The sequence below is a fragment of the Orbicella faveolata genome, unplaced genomic scaffold, assembly GCF_042242905.1.
Source record: "Orbicella faveolata isolate gen_17 unplaced genomic scaffold, um_ofav_v1 contig_25, whole genome shotgun sequence".
NCBI classification, from domain to species: Eukaryota; Metazoa; Cnidaria; class Anthozoa; order Scleractinia; family Merulinidae; genus Orbicella; species Orbicella faveolata.
In genome coordinates this window covers 17,806,371-17,828,096 of record NW_028301553.1, presented here as the reverse complement: position 1 = coordinate 17,828,096, position 21,726 = coordinate 17,806,371, and the positions used below count along the sequence as shown (strand labels likewise).

General features: G+C 37.4%; 1 protein-coding gene and 2 pseudogenes across 4 annotated transcripts in view; 1 reads left to right on the top strand and 2 right to left on the bottom strand.

Annotated features, from left to right (window-relative positions):
• LOC110059904 (phospholipid-transporting ATPase IF-like) overlaps positions 1 to 21,726 on the top strand; it is a 46,886-nt gene that overhangs the window by 2,256 nt on the left and 22,904 nt on the right. For all 4 annotated transcript variants that reach the window (XM_089293810.1, XM_020766628.2, XM_089293811.1 and 1 more), the window contains exons 2-19: positions 697 to 831; positions 5,867 to 5,956; positions 7,133 to 7,213; positions 7,565 to 7,672; positions 8,052 to 8,180; positions 8,841 to 8,944; positions 9,506 to 9,559; positions 10,502 to 10,566; positions 14,666 to 14,697; positions 14,886 to 14,935; positions 15,196 to 15,334; positions 15,900 to 15,990; positions 16,609 to 16,667; positions 17,671 to 17,727; positions 18,248 to 18,337; positions 18,921 to 18,989; positions 19,551 to 19,649; positions 20,625 to 20,668. In XM_089293810.1, coding sequence (XP_089149936.1) covers positions 697 to 831; positions 5,867 to 5,956; positions 7,133 to 7,213; positions 7,565 to 7,672; positions 8,052 to 8,180; positions 8,841 to 8,944; positions 9,506 to 9,559; positions 10,502 to 10,566; positions 14,666 to 14,697; positions 14,886 to 14,935; positions 15,196 to 15,334; positions 15,900 to 15,990; positions 16,609 to 16,667; positions 17,671 to 17,727; positions 18,248 to 18,337; positions 18,921 to 18,989; positions 19,551 to 19,649; positions 20,625 to 20,668 — 1,496 coding nt within the window. The remainder of the gene's footprint in view (positions 1 to 696; positions 832 to 5,866; positions 5,957 to 7,132; positions 7,214 to 7,564; positions 7,673 to 8,051; positions 8,181 to 8,840; positions 8,945 to 9,505; positions 9,560 to 10,501; positions 10,567 to 14,665; positions 14,698 to 14,885; positions 14,936 to 15,195; positions 15,335 to 15,899; positions 15,991 to 16,608; positions 16,668 to 17,670; positions 17,728 to 18,247; positions 18,338 to 18,920; positions 18,990 to 19,550; positions 19,650 to 20,624; positions 20,669 to 21,726) is intronic.
• LOC149109220 (uncharacterized) lies at positions 1,674 to 2,196 on the bottom strand (annotated as a pseudogene).
• On the bottom strand, positions 2,350 to 2,935 carry LOC149109219 (protein CFDP2-like; annotated as a pseudogene).

Below are 21,726 nucleotides of genomic sequence, written 5' to 3'. Positions count from 1 at the left end.
ACTCCATTATACAACACCATGTGCATTATCTTGTCTTGGGAGCAATTTTTCATTAAATAGCAGTGAACTCTGTGATCTTATCAAAGCAGTCAAAACAAAATTGTAGTCTGTAAAATTCTTTTATGTTGCATGTCTGTTTCAAAATGTTGTTCATGAACGTGTACATGAATCGTGACCTTTAGTTAGGGGTGAATAAATAATTATATAAACAATAGCCTCCATTTGGCGCAAAAATAGGCTTGGATATTTGTTTGTGGACATCATCTGTTCTGAGAAGCGAACAGTTTTCTGAAAGCACAGGTCGAGGAAAACTGTGAGCTCTGAAGACAAGGACAAATATCTGAGCATATTTTCGCGCCGAATGGAGGCTATTGTGTTTACTGTCTTTTAAAACTTATGCTGCAACTATAAAAGAGAAGAATCAAGGGTAGCAGAAGACTCTGTATAGGTCCAATACTTACAAAATGACTTATCAAACCATCAATAAAGCATTCTGTATGGCTGAGTTAACCTTGCCAGTTACTGTGGCAGTTCTGTTGGCCTGTTCAGTTAACATAACATTTACTAACACAAATAAGCAAAACAGAGGAGAGAGATTTTTATTCCTGACTTTTCATTAATAATTTTTTTAAATTTTGATCTACCATATTATACTTATGATGATCCTTTAATTAAAGCAAGATTTCTTTGTTAAAGGGGTTTCTTCCAGGCAGAAGACGATATGAAGATGAGTGGCGTACTGTTTATGTTTTAAACAAGTATCCTTCTGATGAACCTGATGTCGAAGTGAAGCAGAAGAGATATGCCAATAATTTGATTTTTACTTCAAAGGTTAGTTTAACTATTAGTAATTTGCAGCTGTGTTGAACTATGGTCTTGGCGCTGTACTGGGATGATTTCCAGACATTGTTTAGCATTCTGAAGGCATTCCTGGCCTTGTTGAGGCGATTTCTGATGTTGCTGCCTAGTCCGCCGTCATGCCTGACAGTGCTACTGAGGTAAGTGAATTCTTCAGTTGTTGGAAGATCTTCTCTGTTTACTTTGACAGGCAAGGGGTTTGGAACATTCAGCATCATCACTTCTGTCCTCTTCTGGCTGATCTTTAGGCCTACTTGTTGTGCAAACAATTATGCTGAGACGGGTGGTTCTTTCTTGCATGTGCTGATGAGTGTGTGAGACCAGCGCTAGGTCATCGGCGAAATCCAGATCTTCAAGGGTTGAGAAGAGGGTCCCCATGGTTGGTCCAATGTTGTTTGCGGCATCACCCAGTCAAGAGCAACGCTGATGTAAGGCATCCTTGTCTAACACCAGTCTTCACACCGAAGCTGGATTCGCCGTTTCCCACTCTGCACTTGATGTTGTTGTAGAAGCTCTTGACGACAAGGATGATCTGTTGTGGAATTCCATATGCCCTGAGTATGTGCTATAGACATTCTTGGTGAATGCTGTCGAAAGCCTTCTGAAAATCCATGTAGTTGATGTACAACTGCCTCTGCTATTCAGTGCACTGTTCAGTGATGTTGCATAGAGTGAAGATCTGGTCCGTGCATTCTTGTCCTTTTCGAAAACCTTGCTTGCTCCTGTCTGAGTGGCTGGTCCACTGCTTCAGAGATCCGCCTGATGATGAGCTTGGTTAGGATCTTGCTAGGGACAGACAGAAGGGTGACTCCTCTCTAGTTGTTACAGTTGCTCAGGACTCCTTTCTTTGGAATCCTCACAATGACACCCTCTGTCCAGTCGTCAGGTAGTTGTTTCTCCTCCCATATTGCTGCAAAGAGTGGCTGAAGAATTTGTGCTGCAAACTCTGGCTCTGCCTTGAAGAGTTCTGCATTGAGGCTGTGCTGTCCTGGGGCTTTTCCGCTTTTGAGGGATCTGATGGCTGCCATGTTTTTCTTTCTCTGGTGGTGCGGTGCTGATATCTAGGTCAGTATTGGGTTCCTGTACTTCTGCTTCAATTGTTGGTGGTGGTCTGTTCAGAACTTTGCTGAAATGCTCTACCCATCTTTCCTCCTGCTCTGCTTCTGTGGTTAGTAGCCTTCCCTGTTTATTCACAATCGGCGCATCAGTGGCTCCGTGGTACTTGCCGTTGACAAGCTTGGTGACCTTGTACACCTGTCCTTGTTCTCCCCTGCTGGCGGTCTCTTCTACTTGATTTGCCAGGTCTACCATATAGGCCCGTTTGTCTTCCCTTATCATCTTCTTCACTGTAGGGTCTTCTTCTCGGTATTGCTACCTATATCTCTCTTTCAGCCTCTCTGATCTGGTGTCCATGACTTTCTTCTTCAGGGTTCTCCTGCTCTTGATGGCTTGCCAGGTATCTGCCGTGATCCACTCCTCTCTCGTCTTCCATCAGTGTCCCAAGCATACTTTGCTGGTCTGTGTATAGGCTATTTTGATCTGCTCCCACATGGTGTTGATGTTGCTGGTGCCGGGCGGTGTATGTTTTTCAGCATCTGCCAGTGCTTGAAACTTGTTCCTCAGTTAGAGAGTGAACTTCAAGGTATTCTTTGCTCTAGGTTCCTTTAGTTTGTTTACGTCAAACTGCTGTTGTCTTACGTTGCCAGGTCCATTTTTCCTCAGCTTCATTTTCAGGGTTGCTGTGACAAAATGGTGGTCACTGCCAACATCAGCTCCTCTTCTGACTCTGACATCCTGCGATGATCTTTTCCATGTCCCATTCATCATCAGGTGGTCGATCTGGTTTTTGTCTCTTCCACTAGGGAGCACCAGGTGAGCTTCTGGATTTCCTGGTGTGGGAAGAGTGTTCCTCTGATCACCAAATCGTATGTCATTCAGAATTCAAGTAGCCTCTCTCCATTGTTGTTCATGGTACCACAACCTTCCTTTCCCATGGCTCTATCGTGATTTGTGTTGTCACTTCCCACTTTCGCATTCAAGTTGCCCATCACTATCTTCATCTCATGGCGTGGTGTATTCTATAGCTCAGCCTGCAACTGGTCGTAAAACTCACTATCGTTGGTTGGTGCATAGCAGTGGATGATGGTGATGTTGATGTGCTTCCCCTTCATTCTGATCCTCATCAGCCTGCTGTTAATCAGCTTCCATTCCATCAGGCACTACTCCATTCCTTTTCTCAGGATGATGGTGACTCCCTCGTGGTGTTGGTCGTCGTCTCTACCACTATATAACACCGTCTCTCCTGTGTTGGTTCTATACCTGCCTGATCCTGTCCATCTGCTTTCCCTAATTCCAAGAATGTGCAGATTGTAGCGTCTCATCTCCGCTGTAACTTGTGCCAGCTTTCCTGTCTCATACATCTTGCTCATGTTCCAGAATCCAATTCTGGTCTTGGTTTTGGTGCTCAAGACTTCCATCCTCCTGTCACTGATTTCCTTTCGGCTTTCAATTTTGTGCAATTTTGCACAATCGACCTCAGATTGCATTTGATCACACAATTCATGAAAAATTGCATAATTCATGAAAAATCGCACAATTTTAACAAAATAAACCGTTAGCTTTAATTCTGTATCTACAAAAATGCCCCATCCACACATTGCTTCAAGATGATTTGCCTTTGACAAAGCCTCAAAAACCTCCTACAACCTTCAATTTCATAACATTCAAAGTTCAAGGCATTTCTTAGACTTCAGGGGACTAGCAGTGGTTTTCAATCTTAAAGAATTGCCTATTGGTGTAATGCAAACAATTGCTTTCTTTGCTTGGACCAATACAACTTGCTTTTACGCACTTTGGGACTCCGGGACGTCAATTCATGCCGTTTTGCAGTCTGCTTCGTTTCCATCCAGCCGAAAAGGGAAATTGATCGCGACCCCCCAGTATCTATGAATTCAGAACTAACCGAAAAAAGTTACCGTTACAAAACGGATGAAAGTAATTATGAACCGACAAAAAGCCAAAGGTATCCGTGTCTGTAAAGTTATTTTGTTCGCGAATGAAATTTGAGACGTTCCCAACTCGTTGCCTAGCACGTGACCAAAATCTTCCCACTAGCGGTGGTAAAATTGTTCTTCTCGAGCGAACCGAACTAAGCTATCCAAATGACTACAACAGGTTTAGTTTCTTAGAGCTTACACTTTACATTGGAAAACTTAACTTTAGTTGCATCATTTAGCTTCCCAACACGTGTCACCAACTCCGTATGTGTACAGTAATGCGACAATTTGTTGTTCTTCGGCACCGATGAGAATCAGAGACAGCAACTTTTTCTTTGGCTGTATTTCTTTCCAAAGGAAGGAAGGTAATCAGTTTGTTTAAAAATGTTCTACTTGTGTTTGAGGTTATCCAGAATAATAGTATCTTTTGTTCGTTGTCCAACACGGATGCCAAGTTTTTCTCCCGTTCTTTGTCGCTCGTTATTAATTGTTGCAAATTTAGAAGCTTTTAGAGTAAAATAATCAAATTCCAACTTTTTGGAGAGCGAGATTGCAAACTTTCTGCCGTGTCCCTTTTAGCTCTAGCTTGTTCTAGCGTGTTCTAGCGTGTTCTAGCGTGCTGACTCACACACTAAGCGTGTTATGGTTAGCACGCTAATAAAAACAAAAGGTTTAGCGTGTTAACATCTTCGAAACAAATCGTTGTGTGTCCTTCATTGTGCTACGAATTAAATATGCGCATAAAGCGTGTCTTACGACACACTAAGTGTGCTGTGTTAGCGTGTTGTGAGCGTGCTATCACCTTTATCCCTGTTTTCCCGTGGAGGGTCACAATTAGTATTACCGGTATATATTGACAACATATCATCCAAGTGATGTTTATTTTGATGGCAAAATGTAGCTTCTTTCATAGAATTCAAAATAAATGTCCCTTGTGGACAGGTTTGTAGGGAGAATGCGTGCTGTTTTTTTTGCCTGAAAAGACGAAATCACACCTTCTGCCAAAGTTAAATGCAAAAGATAGAGCAAGAATATGTCCCTTCCACATGGATGACAGGCTGATCAATCATCTTCGGAAGTCCGTGGTGGACAAGCACCTTGAAGTTGTCTTTTTTATTGCAATCTATGCATAGGTGGTTGATTTTTGTTCCTTTATGTTAAGTTTGTCTTTGGGGCAGCCCAAGAGTGGTTTTCTTTTTAGTAAACCTAGTGAAATATGCTTAATATTAGCTCAGGAAAAAATCACACAATTTTTAAAATTTATCACATAGCCCTTTCTTATCGTATAATCTGTCCCGAAAATTTTGCTTCATTTTGGTTTTTTAATCGCACCTTATCAGAAGGCCCGTTTAGAGTTGTAAATCAGCCCCTCAAGCATTTATTCAGACAAGTGTGAAAAGTTCTTACATGTACATTAGATAAAGAAAATATGCTAATAAGCAGTTGCTTGGAAACTCATGATGAAAACTAGTGATGAAAAGTGAGGTTTCAATTTCTCTGAGATCATTTTCAAGGTCAAAAAGTGAACAAGCAGTCTGACTTCATCTGTGCAAAGTTATTTTTATAGTGCAGAGTATTCTATATTTATTTTATCGTTTGTAGTTTTTAACATAGTCCTATTGTTTTATTTCACCTTTTGTATTTTAGAGTTTTTATCACTTACGTTTTATAACACTTAGTGCATATCTACATATATCAGTATGTAAAAAGTTCATCACTTTTTAAAATCTGAGAGATTGAAACATTGTATTTTATCCCTAGCTTTTATCATACAAAAAAAATATTGTATTAGTTTCTGTCATATTTTTACTTTGATCAAATAGATTTAAACTGTTATTAATTATACCAACTTCAGCAAATTTGATCCAGTACAAATCAGTACTGAATGTTTCTGAACAGTTTATTGAAAAATATATCTTCTACTGCACTATATATTGTGCCAATTTTATAGTTTCATTGACAAACTTTGCATACATGTATTTGATTTTATTATCATTATTAATTTATTGCAGTATACAATATGGAATTTTCTGCCAAAGAATTTGTTTGAACAGTTCCGTAGAATTGCAAACTTTTATTTCCTGTGCATTGGTGTGATACAGGTAAGAAAAAATAAACTTCTCTGGACAATACTGAATATTCAGACACTGGATTTCATGCCATTTACATGGAAACTGATACAATCATTCTCTTGACTTTTGTTGTCTGAACTACAGTTGAACCTCCAGTTGCGACCACCTCTCCTCAGCGACCAGTTTTCAAAATACCAAAAGTTTCCAGGTCAAATCACTATATTTGGAACCTCATATAAGGAATCACCTCTCGTAAGCGACCACAACCACTTTTAGAGCTAAAACTTTCTTTTGTTTTTAACGTCCTGTAAGCGTCCACTGACAGATAATAGAGTGGAGATTGGATCACAAGGTGTTGTACATAACATTACGTTCAGTTTCCCCTAACATTTAGACAACATTAAAGATTCAATTTGTAACTACCTTGAGTACTTGGTCAGTTTACCTTTAGTTATTAAGCAGTTTATCAGAAGCAAACCTTAGAATTCTGAATAAATAACTTTGGAAAGCTTGACAAACACTTTTGTGGCTGCTTAAAGTTATTACATGGGTTTGGATGGACATTGGTGCAAGTCTCAGCAGTTACCATATGCTGATGACACAAAATTTTGATCCAATATGGTCTTAGCTCTCCTAACCAATTACCTCCTGTAAGTGTCCACCTAGGCTTGAAGTTTTGGGTGGTTGCTTACGGGAGGTTCAACTGTAGTTGTTCTTTTGTTATGAAATCTCTACATGAAGACATACATGTACCATGCATACATGTATGCAAAATCCTTTGTTAGTACAGAGTTAGAGAATCTGCAAGATGATCCTTGAAAGTTCCTGTGAAGGAAGTAATAAACTCTTAACAAAATAATACTGACGAACTCAAGGTTCCTGTTAAAAATGAACAGCCTTAGCTTGCAACTCTGGCTTTTGTTGAAAGCTCAATTTCTTGTATAAACCATAACTTGTCTACTGCTTGCTTTAGTTATTCCGTTCTTTGTACAGCTTCTCTCACTAATTTATGTGGTTTTAAGTCTCCAAACCACATAGTAAACCTTTCTTGTGAAAATGTGGCATAAATTAAATCTTGATACATGGGAGACAGTACATGTATTTGTGAGAAATAGATTCACCTACACTGTATTCTGTTAGGTAGTATAATTATGTGCACGAGCAAGGACTTTTTTTTTTAATAAACATGTACTTTCTTCTCTGTAGTTGTTAATTGACAGCCCTGTTAGTCCAGTGACAAGCATTCTTCCTCTAGTTTTTGTAATAACAGTCACAGCCATTAAACAGGTTTGTATTATCTCAGCTTTCTACAATAATTATTGTGCAACCATTTGATTTTCAGAGCTTAAAGGAGCTACATCACAGTATGTGCATCTTGAAAAGTTTAGTCTAAATATTTCAAGTTTGTCCTTTGGAATCCATGTTAATCTTTCTCATCCTTAGCCATCCTTGTTTTTCTATGGTTTTATTATTATCTCTTTCATTGGTGTTTTTCTGTCTTAGTAAACTAATATTTTCAGGTTTTCCTCAATTTAAATGTGGTTTTGAGTGTGGCCAAAATAACTCAAAATACCATGACTGAGCTCCTCTAATTCTGTCATACATGGCTGTAATTTAAGAATTACATTTTTATAAAAGGGTTATGAAGACTGGCTTCGTCATAAGGCAGATAGAGAGGTCAATAACAGGCCAACCAATGTGATCAGGGAGGGAACAGTGCGGGATATTCCATCCAAGAATGTCAAGGTGAGATATATGCAGTGGAACCATGTTAATTCCATCACCAAAGGGCCACAAAAATGTGGCCGTAAATCAACAGGCCCAATGACTGACTGAGCTTTTGTTGGGCCAGAATAAAGTGGCCATGATAATAATGAGGTGGCGATATTAATGGGGTAGCTGTAAGGCAGGGTTCCTACTGTTAGTAGTACATAAACAGTTTTTGCAACACTTCTCAAATTTTAAATATCCTCAAGAAAATCAGTTGTAAGGAAATTATGAGCCGCACACCCTTGACAATAATTTTAAGCTGCTATACAACATCGTCTTTGTAAACAACCTAACTGGTGATATTCTGTTGTAGCTTAATATTTGTACATAATTAAATGCTTGTGTGCACATGTAGGTTGGGGATATTGTTCAGGTATTAGATGATGAAGAGATTCCTTGTGATCTTGTTGTGATGTCCTGTGATGATGCAGAAGGAACATGTTACATTACAACTGCTAATTTGGATGGTGAAACAAACTTAAAGGTACACTGTATTAATAACATCTCAACAAATTACTATTTTCCATGTTCTCCTTTAATTAGCTAAATTTTGTAGTTGTAGCGTCTGTGTGTTCTGGTACTGACCAGAGTGGTCAGAGTGAGCTAGACCTTCACTGTATACAAGGACACTTCTCATTCCAGAATTTACCTCTGTTTCAAATGTTTAGATACAGTTTTTTAATGAATTTGTCAAACTAGTTTGGCTAGTAGGATATGGTTGAAAAATAGGGGCTTGGCTTTGTTGGATGGGTATCCTGACTGGTCAGGAGTGTTGATTCATCTGAAGTCTGATGTACTGGCCAATTTAGACCAATGTGCACCCACCAAGAGACCCAGAATGAAACCTTTCTGTGTCATGCAATATCAACAATTTTTCTTATTTTTAAAATAAACAAAAACATAGATCAATTTATCGTGCCAAATTTAGTAAATATGCAAAATAAAGATATGGATCTGTTGCAAACTCATAAAAAATATGGGACTTCAAATTAAATGAATTCTTATGTAACTCTGCCTATTTACTAAATTTGGCATGACAAACCGAACAGTGATGCTTATTTTTTGTTCGAATCGAAAAATCAGAAAAGCGTCGGTGAATAGTCCATTATAAATTATTGTCTACTGATCATTTGTTGTTTTGTAGGTGCGTAATGCGCTGTCTGATACGGCAGACTTACAATCCGCTGAACAGCTCTCACATTTGACTGCATGTGTGGAGTGTCAGCATCCCCAGGAAGATCTCTACAGGTGACTGCTTATTCCATATACAATACTGCTCAGGGAGAAGTGAGCATCACTTGCCCATATTTAAGGCACCCTTAATGTGAAGGAAATGGTCTGCATATTTTCTCTAACACATGCACTAGCAGACTTGTGAAAGCCTATCCTGAGTACAAACCAAAGCATTTTTCATGGCACAAACTTATTGTTTCATAATTTTACGTACAAAATACATACATCAAGACAAAAATAATTTTAAAAAAATTAGTGTCATTAAAGGCAGGGTTTGCATAGTCTGTTTGTAGCTAAAATCCCTCTATCCTTGAAAACTCCTTGAGATTTCTTAAAAATGTGTTGAAAAGTCCTTGAATTTTCTCCAGCTGTGAATATTACCGTGTCATAAACAACAAACTTTGGCATTCTTCTTTTTCTGATGTCAAACAACTTTGAAGCACTGTGAAACAACAAATATCAGGGTGAGGTAAATAAATAGGTTTATTGTAAACAGATGAGCGAGGGCGAGAAGAAAGCAGCTGATTATCCAATGGCACATTCTGTTAGGTCTAAACATTGTTCTTTAAAATTCAGTTTCTCAGGTAGAATGATCATAACTCCTAGAGGAGGAGGAGAGCCTGTTGTTAAGTAAGTCATACATCTGCATTCTACACACTTACTTTTAATTAAATAGTGTTCTTATAAGGGTAATTAACAAATTGGCAATAACAATGTTATGATGGAATTTATCATCAGTAACGAAGACAATATATCAGTTGGCTGGCATCAGTTTGTTTTATTACGTTAACTGTGGAAATTCTTGTGCGCTCATTGGCTAATTTTCACTGTCAATAAGCAGACAGACACATGAATTTATAATTTATGCGATGTGTTAATGAGTGAGAGCAGACAATGTGACAATTTGTTATCATAAAAAGCAAATTGACGTCAGGCTGCTTTTCATGTGTCTATCCTGTTATTGACAATTAATTTGGTCACAACATTATGAAAGTACAGTAGTCTGCAGATCCACTCGGCTATCACCTCATGGATCCACAGCTACTTTGACAATGTCATGACTAAAATTCGTGATCAATAACAGGACAGACACATGAAAAACTGATGTCAATTTGTTAATTTTACAATTTAGCTAAAACTGAATTTCAAAATGATTTGGAAACTCTCAACTGAACATCATAAGCTTCAGACCGTGCACAATAACTTGAAACTTAAATGCAGAAATGGAATTTCTTGAACTGAAATTTATTCTATTCTGAATTTCTTGAAGACCCACAGAATTATTACAGATTTGTAGGCCACTCACATCAGTACCTTGAACACAGTAGCATAATCAGATTCCAGTTGCATGTCAAATGTTGCTTAATCAATGTTTTTAAAGCCAGCTGTCCACTGTCGCATTCAATGGCAACTTGTCCATCAAATTTAAAAGTTAGAATAAATAAATACTATTTAGTTCATTTTATGTCCACATGTCATATTTAGTTCTGTTATGAATTATTATCTTCAAAATTTAAAGTGTTGTGGTGTTTTTAAAATTTTTCAGATACATATATTTGTCCTTTTCTGTAGGGCTTTAGGTCCACAAAATCTGCTTTTGAGAGGAGCACGGCTAAAAAATTCAACATACACTTTTGGTAAATAAACACTTGTTGTAATTCAATTTATAAATAATAGGGAGCTCGAGCAAACCATGACAGCAACGGCAATGAGAATAAGGTTTAACGAGCAGAACAATGGCTGTGCATAGATGTGCGCTATAAATCTTTGTACATTTCATAACTGTCCCCTGCAAAACAACAACATGAAATGACTAAGTTCTGTTTGTTTTGAAGAACACCAGCCACCCACAATGGCTTTTTTTTGGTATTTTCTTCTGGAATTGATCGCTGGGGTTACATCTTTAGTTTAACTTGGGTTACAGACCACTCAGTGAACTGAACAGACCTAGATAAAGTGCAAACTTCAAAGGTGAAATATAAATCCCTTTTTCCTCAGTACTAGTGAAATGACCAAGACCAGCTTGTTTTGAAGACCATGACCCACAATGGCTATTTTTTCATATTTTCTTCTGGAATTGATTGTTGGAGTTACATTTTTAGTTTGAGTCGAGTTACAGACTGCAAAGTTCAAAGATAAAATATAAATCCTTTTTTTCTCAGTACTGGTGTCACCATCGTCATTGCTTGAGCTCCCTAATATGTGTGCTAAATAAAATTAGCATACTGAATACATATGATTCACATTTCTAGGTTTGTAATTCAAACAAATAGTGAATGCTCCCTGCTTACAGCTGTACTTCAATGTAGTGTCAGGGCAGTTACTGTTCATGTAGGTTGTTCTAGAATGTTATTTAAGAGGTGTGAGCCCTATGCTTATTTAGTATATATTGTACATAGCATCCAGTAGGGTATTAGTATGTTATATCTCAGTAGTTTGCACATATGCCATTGGATGTCTTGGTGAAGCAATCAATCTATCTTGTATTTAAGGACAGTGCCTACTAAATACAAAGGTTTTTATGCCAGGTTAGGAACACATGGAAAAAGTAGATCTTTGCAAGGGCTGTTGGAATCCACAAAGAAAACTGGGGGTATAGCCTCACATTTTTACAAGATAATAGTTATTAGCCTTGAATCTCAACAAAAATGCTGACATCAGCATTTTCTGAAAAAAGAAGAAAAGGTATTTCTTCACAGATTTCCTTAGAATTCGCCTTTACATACAGAAAAGTAAACACAATTATTACGATCTTAAAACTGCATGGTAAATGGCAACATAAAAACCATTTTTGACATGTTTCTAATAACAAAATCATTGCAAGAGCGCTTTTAGCGTCTCTGACAGCCTTCCTCGGGTTCAGCTAAAATACAGACTAAACACCTTTTGCTCACAACCAGAAACTAATCACGTGTTGAACAGGCTTGCCACTTCCATTTCATAACATAAAATGTAGGGGTAACCATGCATTTTTAAACAACAATATTATTATTGGATTCAGTTTTTGTGATATCCAGAATAATCAAGGTTGAGGTAGGGGTTATCACAAAAGCTGAATCCAATAATTGTTTTTAAGGAAAACGACCAATTTTTTAAGTTTGCAAGACATGTTTCGACAGAACTTCTGTCATGTTCAGTTGAATGATTACAAAGCAAGTTGAATAATAAGTAGACAAAAATGCTAATTAAGACAAATAGTAACAAAAGAACGTGAAAAGGTGTAAATTGTCTTAATTAGCATTTTTTTCTTATGTTTATGTGAACGTTCAGCGTGTGAAATGTGACATATTTACTGCCGACATCTACTATTACATAATGACCAGAGTAAAATACATGGCTTGCTGAGAACTGTGCACTCCCTTCCCCTGGTCAGGATCAATTTGTTAGCCCGGCATTCCACTTGGGCTTCGAATGTGTCTATGGCTGGTCCCAGCAGCATGATCGTTCAACCCGGGTGGCTAGCTTTCTTCAATGCAGAGCTTTGTAGCGTGCGCTGTGGAGATGAATTTGGCTTGGAATTTAACTGAAAGGGAGCGCTTAACCCTGCACTATGATTCAGCGTAGGAATTGGGGCAGCTGGCAGGATTTCAGTGGTTTTTTTTTTTTGCTTCAAGCGGGGGTCTGTCTAGAATCAAGTGTGTAGCCTTTACTCTCTCTTAACAGAGGAAAACCAAAAAGCGATAACTTGCTTAAAAGGCTTCGGATCGAGCTGAGAAGCTAGATGACAATAGAACAGACAACAAGGCATTGAAGTAAGCTTTTTATTGCAAAAATATCAAAATTTCAGATATAATGTCGATTACCATTTTCCCCCATACAAACCTTTACAAATTCAAACTGTTGTAACACAACACCACCATATGCTACAATGCGAAGGTCACGTTTCGCATAACCAAACTCTGTCGTTATGTAATAGTAGATGTCGGTGGTAAATATGTCATGTTTCATGCGCTGAACGTTCGCATAAAAGTAAAAAAAAACAATAATAACTTCACGCATTGTGAGCTTGGGCTGCCTGTGGTATCTCGCACTTGTTTTATGCGCACACTACGCCATCTGCAGGTGCATGTTTGCAGTTGGATGTCAGTATAATTTTTTTCAGCAGACAACAGCTAGTTTTTCAGCTGGAAGAGGCTAACAGTTAGTGCTTAGCGATATGCTACTATTCTGGTGTTCCTGGTTCAAGCACAGGTTCATTAAACTTGGTTTGGTCACAGTAGTAAAATTTTGCTTTCATTTTAGTTGTGTACTAGGTAGCATAGTTGATTGCATCACTGTTCACCCTATCGCTCGTGTGACGCGTAAACCATGCCTTGTGTGATGCACAGAATGTGTGTGCACTAGCAAAAGTAGGCACCATACTTAATATTGCAGGTTAATATGATCTTCTTATAAGATTAAATTTGGAAATACAGTTAACAATAAAGATTAGCGAAAAAACTGAGCAACGACGTTTCGGTGTCATCCTGGCACCATTTTCAAGTTAAAAAATATTTGTGCGAAAAGTAAACTAATTTATACCAATGGTAGAGGTGCGAAATTGAATAAATTAAGATTAAGATAGCTGTTCAATGTTCATGTTCATTCCAATGAGGTGTCAAACACTGGTAATGAGTTCAGTGTCTGTTCAAAGCCTAAACAAATACTTTTGCACGAATGGAGTCTGACTGTGTGTTAAGGCTCGGTTTCTTCTTGCGAATCCACAACATTTCGTGGATCAAGCAATCGAACTTTCCCTGACATTTCTTTAGGATCTTAAAGTTGTTAGTCAGGTCACCAACTGTATCAACTCGGTGTTCATTTTGAAGGTGTTTTCCGATGGCGGTAAATCGGTGTTCCTCAATGCGCTTGTAAAGATGACGGCTAGTGTAACCGACGTATTCTGCATCACACAGATCACATATATAGTTATAAACAACGCACTGTTGATTGATCAAAGGTGGTTTTGGCTCTTGTACTTTGAGATCATCGCCAATTTTACGGCTTCTGAACACCGGCTGTAGTTTGTGATCAAGTTTATTACTCAAGTCCGAGAGATGTTTCTTTACTATGTCCGCTGATTTCTGGTCTTTAAAAGGCAGGACAATGCGGTAGATATTCTCTGTTGGAGGCGTCGATCTTGTGTCTGGTGACATCACTGAATTAACGAAACGGGTGATGGTGGAGTTCACAAGAGAATCTGAGTACTTGAGGTTAGAAAAGATCAGTTTAAGGCGTTCGCATTCTGTTGAGAATAGTTCCCATGTTGAGGACAAGCGGTAAGCACGGTTTAACATGGTTTTAACTAAAGATCTTTTATAGCGGTTGTCGACATGACTTTGGTGGTGTAAGAGGAGACCAGTGTTTGTGGGTTTATGGTAAACACTTGTTACCAGCTTGCAGCCCTTCTTGCATATTTCAATGCCGACAAATGGTAGCTTACCGTTAGATGCGATCTCCATGGTGAAGGATATGGATGGATGACAGTTGTTCAAAGTCTTCAGAAAGGCTTCTGCAGTTGGTATGTCTTTCATTGTGGCTAGTGTATCATCCACGTAGCGTCTGTAGAAGTCTGGCAACTTGTTCTCGTTTTGGAGCTTTTCCTCGATAGAACAAAGAACATAGAACAAAGTACAGCTATCTTAATCTTAATTTATTCAATTTCGCACCTCTACCATTGGTATAAATTAGTTTACTTTTCGCACAAATATTTTTTAACTTGAAAATGGTAATATGATCTTCTGTGGTTTATTCTAGGTGTTGCTGTTTACACTGGCAGAGAAACCAAGGTTAGAGACAATACATTGTAAATTAATCTGGTACAATACCTATCCCTTAGTAGTCTCATCTACATCTGCAAGTTGGGGTTGTCACAACCACTACAAAGCTTACTTTTTCCTTTGTGGTTTATTAAGAACCACTTTCTTTGCCTTGTTTCGTTATTACTGTTGAATGAGGTTTTTTAATTCCTTTTAAGATGGCTTTGAATCAACAACAAGGAGCTCACAAGTTTTCAACTGTTGAGAAGTATAAATAATAAATAATGTTTTTATTCTGTGAACTGTGGTAATACTTATGATTATTACATCTGGTATACCTTTTTTTTTTTACCATAATTAGATCTGTTAAAAAGTATTACTTGCCCAGTGAAAACTACATTTGGCAGCCAGTTTCCACTGTTTCTGCAAATTATGCCATGTACATGGTATTTTTCTGTCTTGTTTGGTGTTTGTAGTTATGTGGTAAAATGCTTATAGCAGTTAACAGGGTTTCAACGTTTGTTGCAGGACAATGAATGTGTTTTTGATAGTGTTTTTGGTGGTGTTACTGTGTCAAGGAGCACTGTGTGCAGGTCTGATGTTCTGGAAACAAAACTCAAGATCAGGGACTCCTTCCTATGTTTATTTGGAAAAACCAAAAGTCACAGTAGGTTCATCTCTGTTGCAATAAGTTAATGAATTTTGCTCATGTACAATAAGTTGTTGTTAATGAGACAGTTTATAAACATCTGGCAGCCAGTTGTAACAGGTTCATGGCCACTTGAAAATGAAATTATAAAGCTGATTCTAATCCTGATATGCCATCAAAACATATCAAAAAGGTAAAAAAAAAAAAAATTGGCCAATTGACTTTGTCAGCCATATCAGGTCGTAGTACATTACCTCCACTTCCCATGTAATGACTAAGTTCAGAAATACAGAACTTAACCATCATGATACTATTATGATGGTAATGTTATCCCTTTAGGTATGAAGCAACTCTGGTTTTTTGAAAAAAATATATTTACTCTGATTCATGATGCCATACTGCCCCCTGATTTATAAGAAATTTGACAGCAGGTAATAATGGTACTGTTGTTGCAATGAACAAAACATATCCAAGACATGGCAGTGTTGTGAACCCCCACAGACATATCTCACAGAGGGAACTTAGCATTGGGTCAGGTTAAAAGAAGCTACTGCAGTACTTTAATTTTGTTGTTGTTGTTTAGTTCACAGGTTCTAATGGTGTGCTCGACACATTTCTTGTGTTCCTAATTCTTTTCAATTATGTCATTCCTATATCATTGTATGTTACAGTAGGTAAGTAGAAATTACCAGTTTCCTGTTAAACTATTTAAAATTACCCACACGGCAAAACCCATGATCCTGTCACAGAACAATTAGCTTCCTAAATTAAAATCCCATGTTAGTCATAACTAAATATGAACTGAACATTGTTTATGTAGGACCTTATATTTGATTTTCAACTTACAGCATTGCATGCTGGACTTAAGTCATAACCTGATCTATTCAAAATGTAACCATTTCCATACATTTTGTATTGATCAAGTTATGACTTAAGCTTGTAATAGCGCTCTATAGTACATTAAAGTCATAATGTAATCTGTGCTGTAGATCTTGCTCTATCTTAAAGTCAAATTTTACTTCATTCCATAAGTTTTACACTCCTATGCTTTGCCCTTAATCTTGTGAAATTCATGTGCTTGTAGCCTACACACTACTACGAATCCTGATAGTTAAATCTTGTGTCCTTCTGCCCCAATTGGATAATTACAAATTTGGGTGATGTTACAAGTAGCATAGATATTTCTTTTGATCACGTTCACTCAGCCAAGGATGGTGTCAGTGACATTAGTAGTTTCCAGAAGAATGGAATTTGGGTCAATTTTTAAACTTTCCGATTTTGTTTCTGTTTAGAGCTTCAAAAATTCATTGGTGCTTTATTTTTTGCTTGGGACGTAAAAATGTACATGGAGGTAAGAACAGGCCCTAAAACACTTTAGATGAAGTCAAAATAAGTGGTCATGCCATTCGATATCTAATCAAATGATTTCCATTGCAATTTGGACTTGCTAATTTTTAAAGATTACAAAGAAATTTATGAGTGCTTGTTTATTCCAAATAAATACACACAAAAAAAGTCACTTGATCATGTAACTTATTTAATATACATGACTTGTACACACAATTTAATTTCAATTTTCTGCACTCAATTTCAACTTTGTGCACTGTTTGGGTTAATTGACATGCTCTCAGCCAATCAGCATGCAGTCATTTTTGCATGTATTTTATCAGTCTTGAAATGGAAAATTTTCTTTTGAGTTGTTTTTTGTTGCGGCTGTATCATGCTATAGAGATACTGGCCACAACATGTTATTTGTCTGAGAATAAGCAAGCCTGCTTCTTCAGTTTAATCTAGACTTTGAGCAGTACAGTGAAAACCTGCATGTAGGAAGTCTGACAAATTAGGTTTTTGTATTTTGGAGTAGTTATTGGCAATTTAGGCTAAGCAGCTTTTTAAGTAGGTTCTTAATTTCTTTGAAGGAGATATCTGGGTGGATTACCAGAAAAATAAATAAAATTTGGTTTCAAACCGTGTGGTCCTTGAATATACATAACTTTATTATGAATTTTTTCTTGTAATGTAAATTTGCAATCTCAAAGTCACACCGCTAGTCTAAAATGTTTCTCATAATTTAACTGTAACCCACATACATATAAGAACCTGCTTGATTTTGCTTGGCTAAACAGGTTCTTATATTTTTGGGTATTAAAATGGCAAATTTCTGCCAGCAGGTTCTTAAACCACTAGGTTCTTACATGCGGGTTTTTACTGTACTGCTGTTAAGACTTCAAGTTCATGGAGAGCTTGCTGAGAAATATTTTGAAATGAATTTCATGTTCGTCCTGTTTCTTAGCATTCCAGACTGTATATCTGTAATGTAAATACATTTCAAGGGCTTCTTTTTCTTTCTTTAGGAAACGGATGAGCGTGCCATTGCCAATACATCGGATCTCAATGAAGAATTGGGACAGGTAGATGCTGCGGAATCTTATGTAGTGCCAAGTGTTAAGTTGTTAAGAAGAAGACTCTTTCTTGTTCATGGTGATTAGAAAGAAAGAACTAGCAGTTTATTGGTTATGAGGCGTTAGCATAATGTAGTTGGTGATCTTTTCAGTTAACAAGCAGTATAGGAAAAAAGAAAATTAATTGTTAATTTTTATGCCACAATACAATAAAGACTGCTTAGATGGTCAGTGCACCTTATATAGAGGGAAGTTGGTTGCGAATGCAGTTAATGATATTAAAATGTTTGTCATGAGTTAGATCAGTCACTGTTTTAGGACTCTTAAATCGTGGCATGAATTAAATTACCCTAACATTGCTATGACTCCACTGTATGCTTGGAAACTTACCTCATAAACATAAACAGATTTTTTCTCCTTTCAAAAGAATTTTGTTTGCAATCCATTGAAAGAAAATAAAGGTAGTTCTTAATGTGTAATTGATAGGCAAAATTGAAACATTGCAATGTTCTACGTTACATTTTATTAGATTGAGTATGTGTTCACAGACAAGACAGGGACACTGACAGAAAATGACATGCAGTTCAGGGAATGTTCCATAAACGGCTTGAAATATGTGGTGAGTTAAAATTTGATTTGTCCCCTGATTTGTTTTCTTTTTTACCCTACGTTCATTGACATGGGTACTCTAAAGTTCAAATCCCAACTAACGATTGCCAACAGTTCACTGACTGTTGGCCGACTGCAGCTCTTTAGTCTGAGTCCAAAACATAACGAAAACTGAATGAAAACTGGCTGCCGACTGTCGGCCATTTATCGGCCAATGGTTGGCCGACAAATGGCCACCAGTCAGCTGACAGCTGGCCAACTGACGATCAATGAAAAAATCAATTACTTTTACCGGGTATTTTGGCTGTTGTCATTCATAATTATGTCTATAATCAACGAATATTAAAAAAAGATGCATTGAGTTAAGATCTACCATCACAAGTTTTGAACTGGTCTATTTGCCGAGAGGCCCACTAAGATGTTTGACAATGCAAATTAAGGTGGGGATGACTTTCTGTTATAGAAATCACTCACATACCATTGTTGGTTTAGGTTTGGTGTTTTGGTGGAGACATACTGCTCAGTCTTTAGAATGACGCTTTTGAGCATTTGTAGTTCATGGTAACTTTTGTGCATTATTTATTTTGTTTTAGGAGTTGAACAGTCAATTGTTTGTGGCAGATCAGACTGATGGTCCCTGTGTTTCTATTCACACTGTAAATGTAAGTTGATACTAATATCTTACGTCCTTAACCTGACAGTTATTTGCATATTAATACAACAAGACAGCTACATTCTGTAGAACCCAGTGTTACAGACTGAATTAGTTATCACTGACAGTGTTTAGATTTCTTTGGAGTAATTTTTAAATGATAATTGTCTTAAAACTATTACCAAAGTAGTCACTCTGGTCAGTCACAAAGGCCACAGACAATCAATGAACCATTCAAAACATGTAACTGATGCAAAAGATGGGTAAACAAGTGTCGCCTCTTACGATTTGTTTCGGTTTTGCTTCATTTCGTTCGTTTTTGAGGATGTAGAGCAGTTTTCAATTGAGTTTTCGTAAAAGTAGTGTCTTGTCAGTCAAAGAACACAGATAGTGCGTGAACCAATCAAAACGCAGAGCAAGTACATGTTATTGTAGCTGACACAAAAACGCGGGAAAATGAGTGGGAGCTACTTACAATTTGCGTTGGCTTTAGAGGGGCTGTTCATAGTCTAACGAAAGCTAACATGTTTTGAAAATTCTTAAATGTTTTACGCTGGTGGTTTTCTTTCAGTCAGAGGTCATGCAGTTTTTCTTGACGCTTTCTCTGTGCCACACTGTGCAAGCTTCAAAAGAGACTGGTCACAATTCTATCTATGATTATCACTATCAGGTAACCTAGCCTTCCTTGTAGTAAATACAATATTCTGGCTGCATGTAATTTAACAAATTGACGTCAGATTTTCACGCGTCCGTCCTGTTATTGGTCATGAATTTCGTCATAACATTGTCAAAGTGGCTGTGGATCCATGAGGCGATAGCCAAGTGGAGCTGTAGACTGCTTTGAAAATGTTATGACGAAATCCATTGTCGATAACAGAACAGACACATGAAAAACCGATGTCAATTTGTTTCTTACGATAACAAATTGTCAAATTGTCGGCTCTCGCTCGTTGACGCGTAGCATAAATTATAAATTCATGTGTCTGTCCGCTTATTGACAATGAAAATTAGCGCGCGAGAATTTCTGCAGTTATCGTAAAAAGCTTATTTTTCCATGAAGTTTTATTTGGTATGGTATTTTTCTTGTTCTTCATGGTCAGGGGTTCTTGTAGTTTAAACCACTTACATTCACAAGATTAATCTTTTATTATATGGCTGTGTCTCACAAGAAGTGTGAACTACCAAATTCACTTATTTGATTGGCTGAAAACGATTTAGACCGTGGTCTAGATTTTCCCATCTAGACCGGCATCTAGACCGGTTACATTTTGCGGTGTAATTGGTGCAAACTAAAAATAAAAAATATTTATTAATAAGAGTGCCAAAAAGCCTGATGAGAAAAAACTTAAAGAACACAAGCAAACTTTGACAGATTTAAGTTCCGTTCATCGCCGTTCACAAGCAAAATGTCAGCTGGTACAAACCAGTTACATTGAACGAATTAGGTTTTTCTTGTTTGTCATGTAATAAACATCTTATTAACCAAGCCTAGTCGGTCTGTATGGGAGAATCTTCACCTCGGTCGTGTGTTCAGACCTCACTGCGTTCGGTCTGTACTCACAACCCCGGTTAAGATTCTGCCATGCAGACCTCCTGCTCGGTCAATAAGAGCTAAGTAATAAACAATCTCTATGATCTGGTTTAGGCGTCGTCTCCAGACGAGAAAGCTCTTGTGGAGGCAGCCGTTAGGTAAGTTGTTGAACTACTAGATAATATGCCGAATGCTATAGAGCGGTTTTCAATTGAGTGTTGAAAGTAATCAGGTAGTTACTTTGGTTTTGGTTTTGGTTTGACTACGGTTTGAGATTGGCTGAGTAGTCTATTTGGTCGGCAATTCGTTTGGTTGTCTTTTGACAGCACTCAATTCAAAACCGCTCTATGCTCATTAATGATTTTATTGTTTACACAGAACTATTAGTACTGTTATGTCTCTTACTTAACCCGGTCGTGATATTTAACCATCACCCTCACTGTCATTAGTTCAATGGATACCAAGTGGTACATAGCTTAGCTGTCTTTACGCAGAAATTTAAGGTTGCTGAACACAGTTTTTAATACCTGTGTTTCATTCACCTTTTTCTCTAAAACCCTTGATCCTTCGCTCGCCAAAAATGGCAGCAAGCAAGTCAACAACACAAACTTTGGTTTTTTGATGGTTAAGCTGACGTATGTGCCGTTGCCATGGCAACATGAATAAATATAAACAGGCCTTTAAAATCGGGTTTGTTTATTTGTGGAAAAACTAGTCATTAGATTTTCTTTATAATCTGCATGCAACAAGCTTGTAACGATTCTCACAAGTCAACACCATTTTGCTAATAATTTAACAGAGAGATCTTTAATTATCCCTGTTTAACGTTGACTGGAATATCTAGAATTTTTTTTTGTTAAAGTTCAATTATTTTCAATACTCCAGTTATTTATTTCCTAGAGTATTTTTCTGCCAAATTTCGTGAAATTCTAATGAGTGGTTCTCGAGAAATAGGCGTATTTCCGAGAGTGCAATTTTTCATTCAATCGCAACTTTTTGACTTACTACGCATGCGCTGCATTTAACTGGGTTCTTTTGGTAACAAAGAAAAAGCTGAGAATCGCTAGGTTCTTTTCATCGTTACCTTTTCTAACATATCTTGGTAATAAAAGACTAAAGCCATCAATACACTGCGTTCAATTATAGAGAAAAATAGCACAGATAGTGCGGGTGTTGAGTAAATAAAACGATCGCTCTATTGACAGCACGTTTGTTT